Below are 15,870 nucleotides of genomic sequence, written 5' to 3'. Positions count from 1 at the left end.
TCTCAAACCAAGCTCGAGGAGCTTGTTTAAGACCATATAGAGCCTTTTTTAACTTACATACTTCCCCTGGATCATGAGAAACTCCTTGTGGAGGGACCATATAGACTTCTTCATGAAGCTCACCATTTAAAAAGGCATTTTTGACATCCATTTGGGAAATATGCCATTGACGAATAGATGCAACTGCAATAAGAGTACGAATAGTGGTCATCTTGGCTACAGGAGCAAAAGTTTCTTCATAATCCATACCATATTGTTGAGAGAAACCCTTAGCAACAAGACGTGCTTTGTAGCGCTCAACTGACCCATCAGACTTAGTTTTGATCTTGTATACCCAACGAGACCCAATAGCACGTTTTCCAGGAGGAAGAGGTACTAATTCCCAAGTGTTGGTTTTGTGCAATGCAGATAGTTCTTCTGCCATAGCCTGCTGCCAAAGAGGATCAAGAACAGCCTCTTTATAGGAAGAGGGCTCAGACAAACTGTGAATAGAGGTTAAGAAAGAAGCAAACGAAGCTGAGTAAGTTGAATAGACAAAATCAGGTAACTGAGTAGACTTACGTTGACGAGAAGGGTAACGAGGAGGATCAACAATCGCAGGAGGTGGTTGGACAGCCGGGGGGACAAGAGGGATGTCATCATGTGGAGTAGTAGTATTTGTCCTGCAATTCTCAACATTACAATCACTAGAAGCGCTATCATTAGGACCAAACGGATCAATATGGGTTAGTTCAGAACTCTTAGTAATCTGCGAATCAGAGGAAACAGAGTAAAAAGGAATGTGCTCAAGAAAAACAACATTACGAGATACATAAAGTTTTCTTGCATGAGGATCATAACAACGATAACCCTTTTGACCATCCCCATAACCAAGAAAAACACACATGGCTGAACGAGAAGACAACTTACTGCGCTCTACTTGAGGGCGAAGAACAAAACAAGTAGAACCAAAAACTTTCAAAGAATAGTAATCAGGGGTAGAAGCATATAATTTTTCAAAGGGAGACAAACCTGATATGATAGAGGATGGAATTCTATTAATAGCATGAACAGCAGTAAGAACTGCTTCTCCCCAAAACTCACTAGGAACTGAAGCGGACAACAAAAGGGAACGAGCAGTCTCTATAATGTGACGATGTTTCCTTTCAGCAACTCCATTTTGTTGAGGAGTATCAGTACAAGATGTTTGGTGGCGAGTGCCATCATAAGCAAGTAATTCAGAAAATTTATTAGAGGTATATTCACCACCTAAATCACAACGAAAACACTTTATAACAGAATTATGTTGAGTTTTGACCATTGCACGAAATATATGATAAATGTCAAAAAATTCAGACCGATTTTTCATAAGATAAACCCAACAATAACGAGTGTAATCATCAATAAACGAAACATAATATCTAGATCCACCTTTGGTGAGCACCGGTGATGGACCCCAAACATCAGAGTGAACTAAATCAAAAGGCGCATATGAAACGGAAACACTTTTACTAAACGGTAAAGCTGGAAATTTAGCAAGTTTACAACCACAACAATCTGAGATATCACAGGGTTTTAACTTTCCTAAGGCTCCAGTAGAAGCCAAATATTTTAATCTAGAAGCAGAAACATGTCCAAGGCGAGAATGCCATAAATAAAAACTAGAAGATAATGAATTCAAGCGAAAACTAGATAATAAGTCAGCAGTAGTTGTTGAGGCTGCAGTATCTGGGAGTCGTAGTTCATCCAAAACGTAAAGTCCCCCCTGTCTATGGCCTGTCCCAATCAGCCTCCCAGAATGTGGATCCTGCACACAACAAGAAGTGGAAGAAAACGTAACCGAATAACCGAAATCACATATTTGACTAACAGAAGCAAGACTCAAAGTAAGATTAGGAATATAATAAACATTAGAAAGAGACAAGTTAGGTGTGGAGACAGAACCAATGCCTGCTAGTGGCATAGGAGTTATAACCGACACAGACGAGGCAGGTTTCACAGACACAAAAGATTTATCATCGTATGTCATATGATGAGATGCTCCAGAATCAAGAATCCATATGGAAGGAGATATACCTGACATACCAGAGGAGTTCAAACCTTTAGAAGAGGTGGCAGACATGGCATGTGATTGAGTGGCAAGAAGTCTTTGAAGTTGTTCTGCAATATCAGATATTTGGGAAGCACTCTCAGATGAGTATACAGAACCAGAACTAGAGTCAATGGTAGGAGGAGCAGAAGCAACAACATTGGACGATGGCCCCCTAAAATTCTTCTTATGTGTTCTCCCCAATTTCGGACAACGTGCTTTCCAATGACCTTTTTCTTTGCAGAATGCACATTCATCATTACCAAGCCCAACTCTCCCTTGAGATGTTTTTTTTTGAACAGGAGCAACAAAAACAGATGGAGGAGCTGAGAGAATTTCCTTATTTAACATACCAGAATGAGTCTTAAGTCTGATTTCTTCTGCCAACAATTCACTAACTACTGATTCAACATTAGGAAGGGGGGAACGATGCAAAATACCCCCACGAAGGCCCTCAAAATCATCACGAAGAGCCATTAGAAACCAAACCAGACGTTGCTCCTCTCTTTGATCAATGTATGCTTTGACAGCTTTCAACTCAGGTGATTCCATAAGAGCCAATTGATCCCACAGATTAGTCATTGCCGAATAGAATTCCTGAATGGTCATACTGCTCTGCTTAAGGGCTCTAATATCACTTTCTAACTGATAACGTTTTGCAAAGTTAGACTGAACATACAAACGTTTCAAGTGATCCCAAATCTCTTTAGCAGTATCATATTTTGCTAGTTGTACTCCTATAGACAACTCAACAGAATTATTAATCCAAGTAATAATTTTTGAATTACTAACATTCCATGTTTTCAGATCTTTTGCATATTGAGTTTCATCCTTTTTATCTGTAGGCTTAACAGAAGTTCCATCAACAAAACCCCACATATCTTTTCCAATCAAAAAATTTTTCATCACATAACTCCAATAAGAGTAATTTTGTCCATTGAGGTGAACACTAACAGCTTGAAGAGAATCATCCTTAACACCAGCCATAACAAATAATGACAGAAAAATACGACAAACACAATCACTGAGAGAAAATAAATTAAGAATAACCTGGTGCTGTGCGAGCACGATTTCTCCCTCTCCAGACGTCGTTTCGTCGATCCGACCGTTGAAGACGAAGACCTATATGTTGCGAAACTGCTGTCCAAAAATCAGCCCGATCCAACGGTTAACGAATGCGCAATCGATGTTTTTCTGAGACTGATTTAACAAAATCGGGAATAGGGTTACTCTTCTCTTTTCTCTTTTGGTGGTTGTCTTTCCTATCAAAATAGTCTCTCTCTTCTCTACGGTAGATCCCAAAATCAACCAAAGCTCTTTGATACCATGTTAACAATGAAAGGAGGAAGAAAGAGGAAGAAGAGAAAACAACCACTCTAGGGTTTCATATGATATAATAAACCAAAACTGAAGTTAATAGGGTTACAATGAGTATATATAGAGGAAAATAGAAAATATCTAAAATACCCTTACTACTAATATATAATAATATTATCTAATAAAGACAAGTGAAACTCAACCTCCATTTTATGAAACAAGTCCAACGCTTTACGAGGTAAATGGGTGTTCGGTGTTCCCATAGACCTTGAACATTAAAATGAAAAATTTCTCAATAAAGACTCGATTTTCATGCTTCATTTGGTGAAAGAGATGTTTTAAGGAGACAAAATTAGAGGAAGCAGATAAATTTTCTATGAGAGAATAGAAAGATAAATTTCTGAATTTGTAATGAGAGTAATGAGATAGAAAGAGAGAGAGAGGGGTTTATGATGATGTTGTTGAAGTGAGTGAGGAAGTTTGTGGGAAATAGTGTTGAAGAGTTTGACATAGCATGACATGAATGAAACAACATTGGGATTTGGTTTAGGAAATGGTTTGTGTTGAACTTTGAAGTTTGATGTTAAGCGCTGAATTTAGCTTACAACTTTAAGAAGTGAGAATGTTGTGTTGTGAGAAGAACTTACTCCAGTTTGTTGTGGTTCTTATTTATATGGTTTGATCTAAATTTAACCAATGTAAACAAATTCCACCAATATTGATTTATGGTTTAGTTTGTTTTCTTTTTAGATTTAAAAAGCTTAAGTGCAGGAAAGAAGAGTATTGTATGTTTGAACTTTGTACACTTTGTACGCTTAATGAACATCTAAGATGAAGTGTTATGAATAATATTTTTAGTTGATGTCTATAAGTTTCATTGGAGAAAAATAGTGGAAGACAACTATTGATGAAGATGATAATGTACATTATTGTTATTCATGATATTCTTGTAATTCTGTAATTTGGAACCTATGAATAGATGGTTCAAAACTTAAGTTATAGGCATAATAATATAATATATAGTATTTTATCTTTAAATTTCTTTATCTCTCACCTTCTCTAAACTTGATTTTTGTCTACTTTTCTATATTTTATCAAAGTTTTATTTTGGTTAATTTTCTAACACGATATATGTATGTAGAATTGGAGCCAGTTGCCCCCATTTATTTATGAATTAAATAGTTTTTAGTCACTTTATAAATATAATATATTTTGTTTTTATTTTATCTACATTTTTTCTATAAATAGTTGTATCTCAAATATTTTTCTTTACTAATTTAAGTATATGCGTTTAAATTACTTCATATATATATTGTTTAAATTGTTTAATAATTTTTTTCACATATATTTAAAATATTATAAGAATCTTTCCCACACAAATTTAGAATTTTTTAACAATAGATAAATTAAATATAATTTTTTAAGATTTTAGTGCTTAAAAATTTAAAGTCAAATAAATTTTTTGATTCTTATAAATATTTCATATTTTATTTTTAATCTCTCTAAAAAATTTCTTTGGATTATTCAAACGTTTTCATTACCCGAATTTGGTTCCTTGTTTTGAGTCAACTCATGTGTTTTTCTTTTTTTTTAATAATTTTTGTGTAGTCATATTTAAGAAATATAAAAGTACCTCTTCTAAAAGTTTGAATTTTTTCTGGAAGAATTAATTAAATATGAATTTTTAAATTTTTAACACTTAAAAATTATATTTAATTTATCTTTTATTAAAACATTCTAAATTTTTGTGGAAGAAACTTTTATAATATTCTAAACATGTTTGCAAAAAATTATTTAAAAATTTAAATAGTACATATGAGTTAACTTAATAGCAGAATCTAATTTCGTCGAAGGAAAATATTTGAAAGACCATTGTCTAAAGAAATTTTTAGAAGAACTAAAAATAAAATATGACATTTACATGGAGTAAAAATTTAGTTAACTATAAAATTTAATTCATCTTTTGTTAAAAAAAATTAATTTTTTTTAAGAGAGATTTTTATAATATTATAAACATACTTGTAAAAAACTATTTAAAATATTAAATGATACACATAATTTAACTTAAAAGTAGGAACCAAAATTATTTATAGAAAATATTTGAGAGATTATTATTTGAAGTAAATTTTTAGAGAAATTAAACACGAAATATAATATATTTATAGGAACTAAAACTTTATTTAACCTTTTAAATATTTGGATATAATTTTTTTTTTGGGAACTATTTGGTTATAAGTTATTGAATGATTTTATTTGATTAAAAATTATGTGTTGTCGAACAGAAAACTTATTGAATAATTTTATTTGTGAAAAATCAAATATGCAATAGTATGAGTATAAATTGTTAAACGATTGTTTGATTGCGTTATATTTAATATTGAAAAGAATTATAGAACAATTTTAAAATATAAAAATACTAGAGAAATACAATTTTAGTATAAAATGTGATAGTTTTTGTCGTTCGACATTTTGCATATGAGTAGTTATTGCATTATTTTTTCAAGCACGTGTTAATATATATTTTCTACAAGTGATTTCTTCTCTCACTCTCAATATTCTCAAAAGTTCTTAAATATACATTCGGATTGATCAATCTAAATGTGCATACTTTTGGATTGATCAATTTAAAAACATATTAGAGACGTTTAAGAATATTAAGAGGTGGGAGAAGAGGCAACCTTTATAATAATATATAAAAAACTCAACATTAATTTTGATAAATCGCTGGAGAGATTTATTTTAACCTGTACTATCGATCAAAACATAAACTAAATGTTGAGAAACTCAACGCGAATCCAAACATATACTAAATGTTGGTGTAAGTGTTGTAAAATTGGCCTAATTCTTACATCTATAGTAACAGAGTTCTGACTTAGGAACCATAATGTGTATGGCTAATTACATGTTTTTTTATAGGTTGAACAAAATACTATTCATTCTAATGACTTTAGGAGCTATATAGAATCTCCTTTTGATAAACCAAACTCACAACTCAAGTAATGCTATATGAATCCAAATCCAATCGGTGCAACCATTGTTTCTAAGTCAAGACATTGACATGAAACTTAAAATAGTTACTGGTAGACTAGAGTATGTTAGCTGATCTGCATCTAACTTTGTTCAAGCACATATTTTTGCTGCTTAGATTCTCTGCCATATTTTCAGTGCAATATCCAAAGAGTAAACATTTAATTTAGTCATTAAAATTATAAAACTGTATAACTTAACCCCCCTACCTTAACACTACACCAAAAATGTCCTTAAAATTGTAAAGTATTAATCAAATTCGTTCAAATCCTAATATTTAACATCATGGAAAAACAAAAGGCCTTCAAAATCAATGCAATTAACTTCTTTTTTTCATTTGCACAATAATATGAGTTCCAAAAAAGTGCTTAATCAATAAGTTCATTACTTTTGTGGTGACTAAAAATACAGCCTAGATTTCCTACAATAACGAAATCACGCATTTTCACTGTAAACTATAGTGCATGACATAAAACAAATTGAACACTTGAAAATTGTTATGCGCGATGATGTAACAACAAAGAATCCATTTCATTAAAAATGAATATCGAAATCTATAGAATTGGAGCGAAAATACGGGAATGAGGAGATATGACATGCTCCTGGATATACATCTTCGAATTATTTGGGTCAGGAATCCAACGAATCTCACTCATATTTGGTGTTTCAACATAAGACATAGTAAATTCACCTATCTTCTCAAGCTTCCCTCTCTTACCTGCCCTTAATATAAGGTTACCACGTTGGTATGAAAAAATGCCATTGGTTAGATAAATGATGTCACCTGATTCAAAATAATCACATTCATCTTGCCAAAGCTGAAAATGAACTGCAGCAGTCTCATCCGCTACAAGTGCCAAACACATCTTATTTTGCCCTTCAAGTGTTGTCCTCCCCTTCTCCAAAACTATAAATTTAGTGTCTATGTTGTTTTGAGCTGCAGGCACAATGTCTTTGAGAGCAACCATCTTCCTGCAAGAAGCCAGACTTCATTAGACAGAACATGTAGAATTGCCTCAACATTTTTGTAGATAATAATTTTCATAAATATCAAAAGTAACAAGTTGTTATGTAAACTAACTTCTTTTTGTACTCAAAAAAGATAATTATTTTAAAATGTGATAATGGATGGATTGGATCTAGTGGATTGTAAATGGATTAATAAATTATTTTGATCCATCCATTAAAATCCAAATTCATATCCATCCAATCCATCCATTTTGCCACCTCTAATTAATATCCACTAGAGTCCAAGTATCGCGCGTTTTTAGCGAGTTCAATGTTGTAGCAGATTTGGTTGGCCAACTATGCCTATATTCTCATTTCTTAACTCTTGGGTCTCGTCTTCATCGTGAAACACCTTGTTCTTTGCTTTTGTTGCACAATGTTTTTCGGGTGGATTTACCTAGTAGGTTAGAGTGTAGTTTGTTTTGTTGGTGCTTTTATCTTCCTAAAGAATTTTTAAAAATTAAAAAGGAAAAAAAAAAAACAAAAAGATAAATTCAGCTCACAAACCAATATTAAAAATGAAGATAACAGTTTTTTTGAATTTGGGAATTTTATTTCCAGGTTGTTAGATGATTATTTGATTTTCAGTTTTGATGTACAAGTTTTGGTTTGAGAATTGGGTTTTGAAGCAGAAGTGAAAATACAAGAATATGATTCTAAATTTGTGTTCTAAACTTTAGGGTTGTCCAGTACTACCACCTATCGTCTTTCTAATGATATTTTAATGACTATCATGGTTGTCAAACTCAAAATCCTACAAAAGAGAGAAAATTATAACATAATTAAGAAATCTAATCGTAATTTAAAAATTTATTAATTTAAACATAAAATAAAACTAAAATTTACTTTAAAAAAATCAAACTAAAAATTTCACCATCATCTATACAGAAATTCTATGCTTCCAGCATCTAAAAGCAATGTTTTTAAAAAAATAAACAAATTATTTTATACTTTTTTTTTTACTAATAAAATCATTTTATATTATTGATTAAATAATAATATAGCATTCTATATTTTCTTTTATTGTAATTTATAGCATAGTATATTTTCTTTTTTAAATCACAATAGCAATTATTATTAATTAATTATATAAAACCGAAAAAGAAAAAGTTAATCAAAACAACAGCCTGTAAAAAAAAAAGTAAGCAAAATAACGAAAATAAACACTATGATTTCACGATCTTCCTTGTCGCACTGCCGCTGTCAGTTGCGGAGCTCGACTAAAAAGTTTGGGCCGACATAAAAATGCAACAAAAAAACTCAGATAAAAATGCAACAAAACTCAAATACTTTATTATATGTAACAAAAAAACTCAACCACCGGACATAAAATCAAACACTACATGTGCAACAAAAAAAACTCAAACACTTTATATAGACATAAAATTTTATGAAACAACTTATGTGCAACACAAAAATTCTAAATAAAAATCAACATTAAAGTCTAATTGAAACTCTAAATCAAAATTTCAAACTCCAAATCAAACCACCATACTCAACATTAACAAAATAAACTTTAAATTTTACGCTAACAAAAATCAGCACTAACAAAATATAAATTCGAACCTTTTGAACAAAGCTGCAACCCGATCTGGAGACAGATGAGGTTGTGGCGAACAGAGAGGCGATAGAGACGAACAGCGACGGAGACAGTCAGGCAAGCAGAGGAGCGATCAGGCAGAGGCGGCCTCGCGGTTTGTCGTGATTCTTGAATCTGATTATAGAGGAGGGAGAGAAGGCTGTAACTTGTAAGCAAAAGGGAGAGAGGGAGAGGAAGAAAGAGAAAACTGAATTAAGTTCAAATATTGTTGTAATTTTTTAGTTTTAATAAGGGCATTTTAGTTATTTAACTATAATTTTTTTTTGGGTGGCCGCGGCTCCCTGTCGCTACAAAGCTCCGCCCCCGGTGCTAAGAGTGTTAACACATTATAGGTTGTTTGAGTATTTATGTCGAACACTTGGTAGGCAACAAATAAAGAATAAAACTAGTGACTTGATGTTGAGAAGGAGTGACAATAACAACAAATAAAGAAATCGCAGCAGCAAAACAATCAAACACTGAGTATCAATGATGGATAGGACTAAATTGACAATGTTTTTCAGTTTCACTGTACCAAGAAAAAGAGAAAGAAAAACCAAGAGAAGCGTTTTCTCCTGCACAGTAAGTTCACTGTTATTTGTGGCGATGGCGTTGATATAATGAGCGTCTGTGGATACCGGCGGCAATGGCGGCGGATTCAATTCGCGGCGGCAATGGGGTGGGTTCAATTCGCGGCGGCAAAAGATAATGTAATTTTTACAATAAAAAATAAATGATTTTTTTTTATATATATATATATTTTTTTTAAATATTAAAATACCTCACTTCTAAATAATATTAACTGACTATCTTACTTTTCTTGTTTAGACTTAATTGAACGTGGATCGCCCGAAGAGCGACCTCATACTAGGAGTTAAATTTTTTTTTTTTTTTGTGGTTTTAATAATAATTATTATTTATTTAATGTATTAAAAATAATTAAATTAATAAATAATAGTGATAATAAATAATACATTAATAATAATAATAATAGATAATAGTAATAAAAATAATAAATAATAATAATAATTATTATTATTATTATTATTAAAAATGATTATAATTAAAAATAATTAAAATTAAAAATAGTAAATTATATTATAAATTTCAAAGAAAATACGTTTAGAAGGAAGAAGAAAATTACATCAAATGAAGAGATGAGCACTTGTATTGCATGTGCTTATCTGCATTATTATCACATTGCAATAAAATCACACTTCAATTTTCATCAACAAATACCACAACCACCGTTTTTTTCTTTATATATTTTTGTTAGTTAATTTGATGTATTTTCTTTCATGTTATTAATATAAATTTTTTTAATATATTTTCTTTGAAATTTACAATATAATTTATTATTTTTAATTTTAATTATTTTTAATTATAACCATTTTAATAATAATAATAGTTATTTATTATTGTTATTATTATTTATTAATGTATTATTTATTATCATTATTAATATTATTTATTAATTTAATTATTTTTAATTTATTAAATAAATAATTGCAATTATTAAAATCATATAATAATTATTAAAACCGCCAAAAATAAAAATTCACTCCTAATGCGAGGTCGCTCTTTGGGTCAACAACCTCCAACTAAGTCTAATTTTTCTTTATTCTTCCTTCAGCCGGTCGCTACCTGAATTGGATCAGCGACTTCCTATTGACTCCCAAAAAAAATAGGACAGTCAGGTAATATAATTTGAGAGTGGGGTATTTTGATGTTAAAAAAAAAGATATATAAAAAAATGGGACAGTCAGAATATATTCGAGAGTGGAAGAATTAATATTTATTATTTTAAATTTCAGGTGTTTATAGATTGAATTTATAATTTGTTAAAATAAATTTAATCGGTTATTATAAAATTTTACGTAATTATTTAGAAAGAATTCAGTTATTTGATAAATAATAGATATATAAATATAATGAGATTCAAATTGATGATTATTTTATATTCTAATATATATATATATATATATATATATATATATATATATATATAATATTCATTTTTACATCACACACATAAATTCAAGAGTCATAATTGATATAATTAATATATGACGAGTGAATGAGAATGGATTTATAAAATTTATTATATGTATACAAATTGAATTATTATATATTTTTTATGAAAAATTGAATTATATTAAAATAATATAAAATATACACAATTGATTCACAAATACTAAAAATTAAATTATGTTTCATTTTTAATTTCTTTAATTAAAATTTGTAATACTTCAATTTCTAACTTAAAAGTGGATTTTTAAATTATAAATTAATTTTAAAATTATAAATTAATTTTAAAATTATAAATTAATTTAAAATTAAATTCTTGACCAAAAATCAAAATTGTTTATGTTTGATCTTTAATTTTATATTTTCACTAAAATATGCAAAAGAATTTTTTAAAAAACAAATGTAAATGTTGTTTAGAAAAATAATTAAAAATATTCAAACTATTTGAAAAATAGAGTTAAAATAATTCAAAGTATTCAAATTAATAAGAAAAAATATTTGAAGTAATAATAATTTTTATTCTTATTTTAATTAATTGTATAAAACATTGACTCTATTGAGAAATATTTTAGTAAAAATATACCAAAAACGGATATGTGTATTAGTGTAGGTTTAGAACCATTAAAATATTTTATTAAATACTTGAAAAAATATATATAACTTGAATTCACAAATACTATTGTTTGTGTTGAAAAATTGATAATAAATTAAAGATTGAATATATTTTTGTTAAAAAATACTAAACTTAAACTATAATAAAAATTTGCATGATTGCGCACTATGCACACAAACATTAAGTATATCAATAAATTTTTTAAGATTCATTATTTATTATTTAAATCAAATAACTGAATCACTTAATAGAAATATTTTAAATCAAATAACTCACTCACTTAATAAAAATATTTGAATAGTATAATAAATTTGTAGTATTGAAAACCTTAAACAATTATAAGAGAATAACTTAAAACTATGTTACAAACATCTATAATAAGACTATTATCACGGTCTCTATGATAAAATTATATTTAAAATATTAAAAATCGTTAAAGATATTTTAATAATTAAATCAAAATTAAGATTTTATAATATTGAATTATTTGATATTTAATTGTTTTTTAATTCATATATAGTTTATAGAAAAATAATAATCATTGTTGACTCGTTGCTATTCTTGTATCTATAGAGAAATATAATTCTAAATTAAAATTATTTATGATCTATTATGCTACAAAATAAATTAAACAATGTTACTAATTTCTATTGCGTACAATTTTTCAAAAAATATTGATTATAATTAATAGATTATTAACGTGTTTTTGCAAAAAAAATAAAAATAAAAAAAAAACTCAAAGCGTATAATTCTAATGATCACAAGAGTTCATGGTTGAAAAATTTCTCCACTACCCCACAATTTGTCTTGGACCCCAAAAAAATTCGAAAATGCCAAAACTATCCTCAATTTTGTTTTTTTACTATTTCAAAGAAAGTAAAGGTAAATTTTTTTTTCACCATTTTGTCATTCACCCTGCCGTAAAAAAGATTTCCGGTAGGCTCCAGTTTAGTTTTCCGGTAACTACCGGAATACTTGTAACAAGATTTCCGGTACAGAGTAAAGTTTTGGAAATGTTAAAACCAAGTTTTCCAGTACATAAGGGAAAAGTTGTGTACCGGAAAACTTAATTGACAAGTATTCCGGTATAGTAGTAGATTCCGGAAAATATCATTTCTAAGTTTTCTGGTACATACCAATTTTTTTTTTAAGTTTTTTTTAATTTTTTTTAAATGTTAACAGATATAGATGATCCACTACTATTAATGGACAAAACATGTGTCGATACTACAAATATTTTTGACACAGATCAGGTATGAATAAATATATTTAATATTAATTATAAAAATATATTTTTGTGATTAATTATAATTATTTTATTTCAGATATTTGATTCAAGGGATACTGTTGTGAAATGGGCAAAAGAAATTGGTATAAAAAATAAAGTTACTGTTATTATCAAAAGATTAGATATAGAGACGGGTGAGAAAGGACGGAGAAATAAATTAATATTAGGTTTTGACAAATGGGGAAAATACAAGTGTGCTGCTAATTCTATTCGAAGTTCAACAAAAAAATGTGATTGTCCTTTCAAGCTTAGAGCAAAACCATTAAAAGATGGTTCATGATGGATAGTTAAAGTAATTTGTGGAATTCACAACCATGAATTACCTGATACTTTGGAGGAGCATGCATATGTTGGACACTTAGATGAAGAAGAAAGAAAACATGTTCATGAATTAACAAAATATAATGTTGCACCGAGACATATATTACTCTCATTGCAAGACCGAGATAAGAGTAATGTTACTAAGATCTCACAAATATATAAACAGAGAAGTATCATTCGATTGCACGTGAGAGGTAATAGAACAGAGATGCAACATTTATTCAAGTTAATTGAAGATGCAAAATATGTGTGCTGGAATAGAAAGCGTGAAGACTCCGATGTTATGAGAGATATTTTTTGGGCACATCCAGATTTAGTGAAGTTGTTGAATTTGTTTCCGATTGTGTTGATTATGGATAGTACCTACAAAACCAATAAATACAAAATACCATTACTTGAAATTGTTGGTATGACATCAACAGAGAAGACATTTGTAGTTGGATTTGCTTATTTGGAATGTGAGCGGGAAGAAAACTTTTGTTGGGCATTAGAGAGACTAAAAGATTTGTTTGTTACACAAAATAAATTCCCTCAAGTAATTGTGACAGACAGAGATCTTGCGTTAATGAATGCAGTTGGCATTGTGTTTCCACATGCTGTTAATTTACTTTGTCGATTTCATATCGAAAAAAATGTTGGAGCAAAATGCAAGCAATATGTCTTAAAGGATAGACAAGAGTCAATATTGAATATGTGGAAAGACATTATGTATTGTAGTAATGAAAAAGAGTATATGATGCGCTTGCATATATTTGAGCAATCATGTGTTGATACTAAAGTGTTTGTTGATTATGTCAAAGAAACTTGGTTGATTCCACATAAGGAAAGATTTGTTGAAGCATGGACAAATAAAGTGATGCATTTGGGGAACACAACGACTGACAGGTATTTAATATAATTTTATCATATATTGTTGAATTGTATTATATTTTCTAATGTATGTGTAAAATTTTATTATAGGGTTGAGTCAGCTCACTATAAACTGAAGTTAATGTTAGAAAATAGCATCGGTGATTTGTGTAAATGTTGGGAGGCTATGAACAACATGATAAGGTTGCAACATAAAAGAATCAGAGCCTTGTTTCAAAAAAGTTTTTATGATGAAGAGCATGAGCACAAAAATCCATTTTATCAGAGATTGAATACATTTGTATCAACAGAAGCTCAAAGACGTATTGATGAAGAATACAACAAAGTTGAGTGGGTGGGTACTGACAAATCTATATGTGGGTGTTCTCTGAGAAGGACATACGGATTACCTTGTGCTTGTGAATTGGGACAATATAAATTAATGGGTGAACCAATTCCTCTAGATTTTGTGCATATTCAATGGAGAAAATTAAGCATGGAATGTGAACTCACTCAAGACACAGAAGATGGATCAGAGTTAGATATGTCTACTGAGATGAATGCCTTATGAAAATGCTTTTGATCACTTGATGTTATTGGGAAACAAGTGTTGAAGAGTAAAGTGCGTGAACTTGCTTTTCCAAGTACAAGTTCAATGTGTCTACCACCTGAAAAAAGTCAAAACCAAAGGAAGAGTAAAGAAGAGTAAGGGTATTGAGCCGAATGGATATGATGTATATCGAGACCCTTCTTACTTTGAGCATGTTAATGCAACATATTGTGAAGATATTGGTTCCCAACCCTCTCAGTCATCAAAGAAGAGACAAGCCTCTCAATCAAAGAAATACCCCTCTCAGTCATCTCATTATTCAAAAAATTTGTTATGGAGACAATTTCCTGATATTATTCAGCCATACATTGATGACATATTTGACGTAGCAGCGGATGGAAATTGTGGTTTTCGCACTATTACATTATTGCTTGGTTTCAGTGAAGAGTGTTGGTCTTTGGTTCGCAAGAGATTGGATCAAGAGATTGTTTCTCATGTAACTCCATATGATAGATTGTTCACAGGGCGCATTAAAGAAGTAAGAGATTCGTTGATGATATCCGGCTTAGGTGTTCAACCCATGGATAAATGGTTGTCCATACCTGAAATGGGTTACGTGATAGCGAAAACATATAATATTATTCTTGTCACATTCGGTCTGACATTTTCAATGACTTTCTTTCCTATGAGGGGTTCACATTCCGGATCGACAAAAAATGATCGCATTTGTTGTATTGGTTTTGTTAATGAAAATCACTGGGTTCCGGTAATTATTTTCTTATACTTTTTTAAATTTTATTCTAGTAATTTTTGTCTTATATTTTGTTAATTTATTTAATTTTTGCAGTTAAAGATGAAGGATGGATTTCCAATGCCAGACATTGCACCAGGTTAGAAGCAATATCGCACCAATGAAGCAACTTCTTGAGCAATATCATACACAAGGCGTCTACAACACTGAGGTATTTATTAGGCCGATTGTCACGTGTTACCCAAAATCCACCTACGAAACTCGTAGATGCAATCTCTTTAGATGAACCTTAATGTTTTAAAATTGATACAAAATCACTTTAATGTAACCGACATTTCAATTGTTATTAATTAATTTTAGTTTTTTGTCATGCATTTTAGTAATTGATTTTATCTTGTATTTATTTCATAAAGTAACCGACATAACAATATTTAATAATTAATAAAGTAACCAACATAACAATAATTAATA

At 29.7% G+C, this 15,870-nt stretch overlaps 1 protein-coding gene across 4 annotated transcripts; it reads right to left on the bottom strand.

The window, feature by feature from the left end:
* Positions 1 to 6,924: 6,924 nt before the first annotated feature.
* On the bottom strand, positions 6,925 to 9,722 carry LOC101492880 (uncharacterized). Of its 4 annotated transcripts, XM_027334442.2 has the most exons (3): positions 9,535 to 9,722; positions 8,987 to 9,134; positions 6,925 to 7,384 (listed from the first exon to the last, which is right to left on the bottom strand). In XM_027334442.2, exon 3 carries the CDS (start codon positions 7,378 to 7,380, stop codon positions 6,967 to 6,969), a length of 414 nt encoding a protein of 137 aa, XP_027190243.1. In that variant the 5' UTR covers positions 7,381 to 7,384; positions 8,987 to 9,134; positions 9,535 to 9,722; the 3' UTR covers positions 6,925 to 6,966. The 4 variants fall into 4 exon arrangements, with proteins under 4 accessions (XP_027190243.1, XP_073224430.1, XP_073224432.1 ...); XM_073368329.1 differs by having other exon boundaries at positions 8,987 to 9,722; XM_073368331.1 differs by lacking the exons at positions 8,987 to 9,134; positions 9,535 to 9,722 and adding an exon at positions 7,928 to 8,103.
* Between the last annotated feature and the right edge of the window lie 6,148 nt (positions 9,723 to 15,870).

Source organism: Cicer arietinum, chromosome 5, assembly GCF_000331145.2.
Source record: "Cicer arietinum cultivar CDC Frontier isolate Library 1 chromosome 5, Cicar.CDCFrontier_v2.0, whole genome shotgun sequence".
Lineage (NCBI taxonomy): Eukaryota > Viridiplantae > Streptophyta > Magnoliopsida > Fabales > Fabaceae > Cicer > Cicer arietinum.
Note: the sequence above shows the minus strand (reverse complement) of the source record. Positions and strands in the feature narration are given on the sequence as shown.

Excerpts from the sequence above, each read along its gene's own strand:
- LOC101492880 (XM_073368329.1), bottom strand. The coding sequence starts at position 7,380 with ATGGTTGCTCTCAAAGACATTGTGCCTGCAGCTCAAAACAACATAGAC.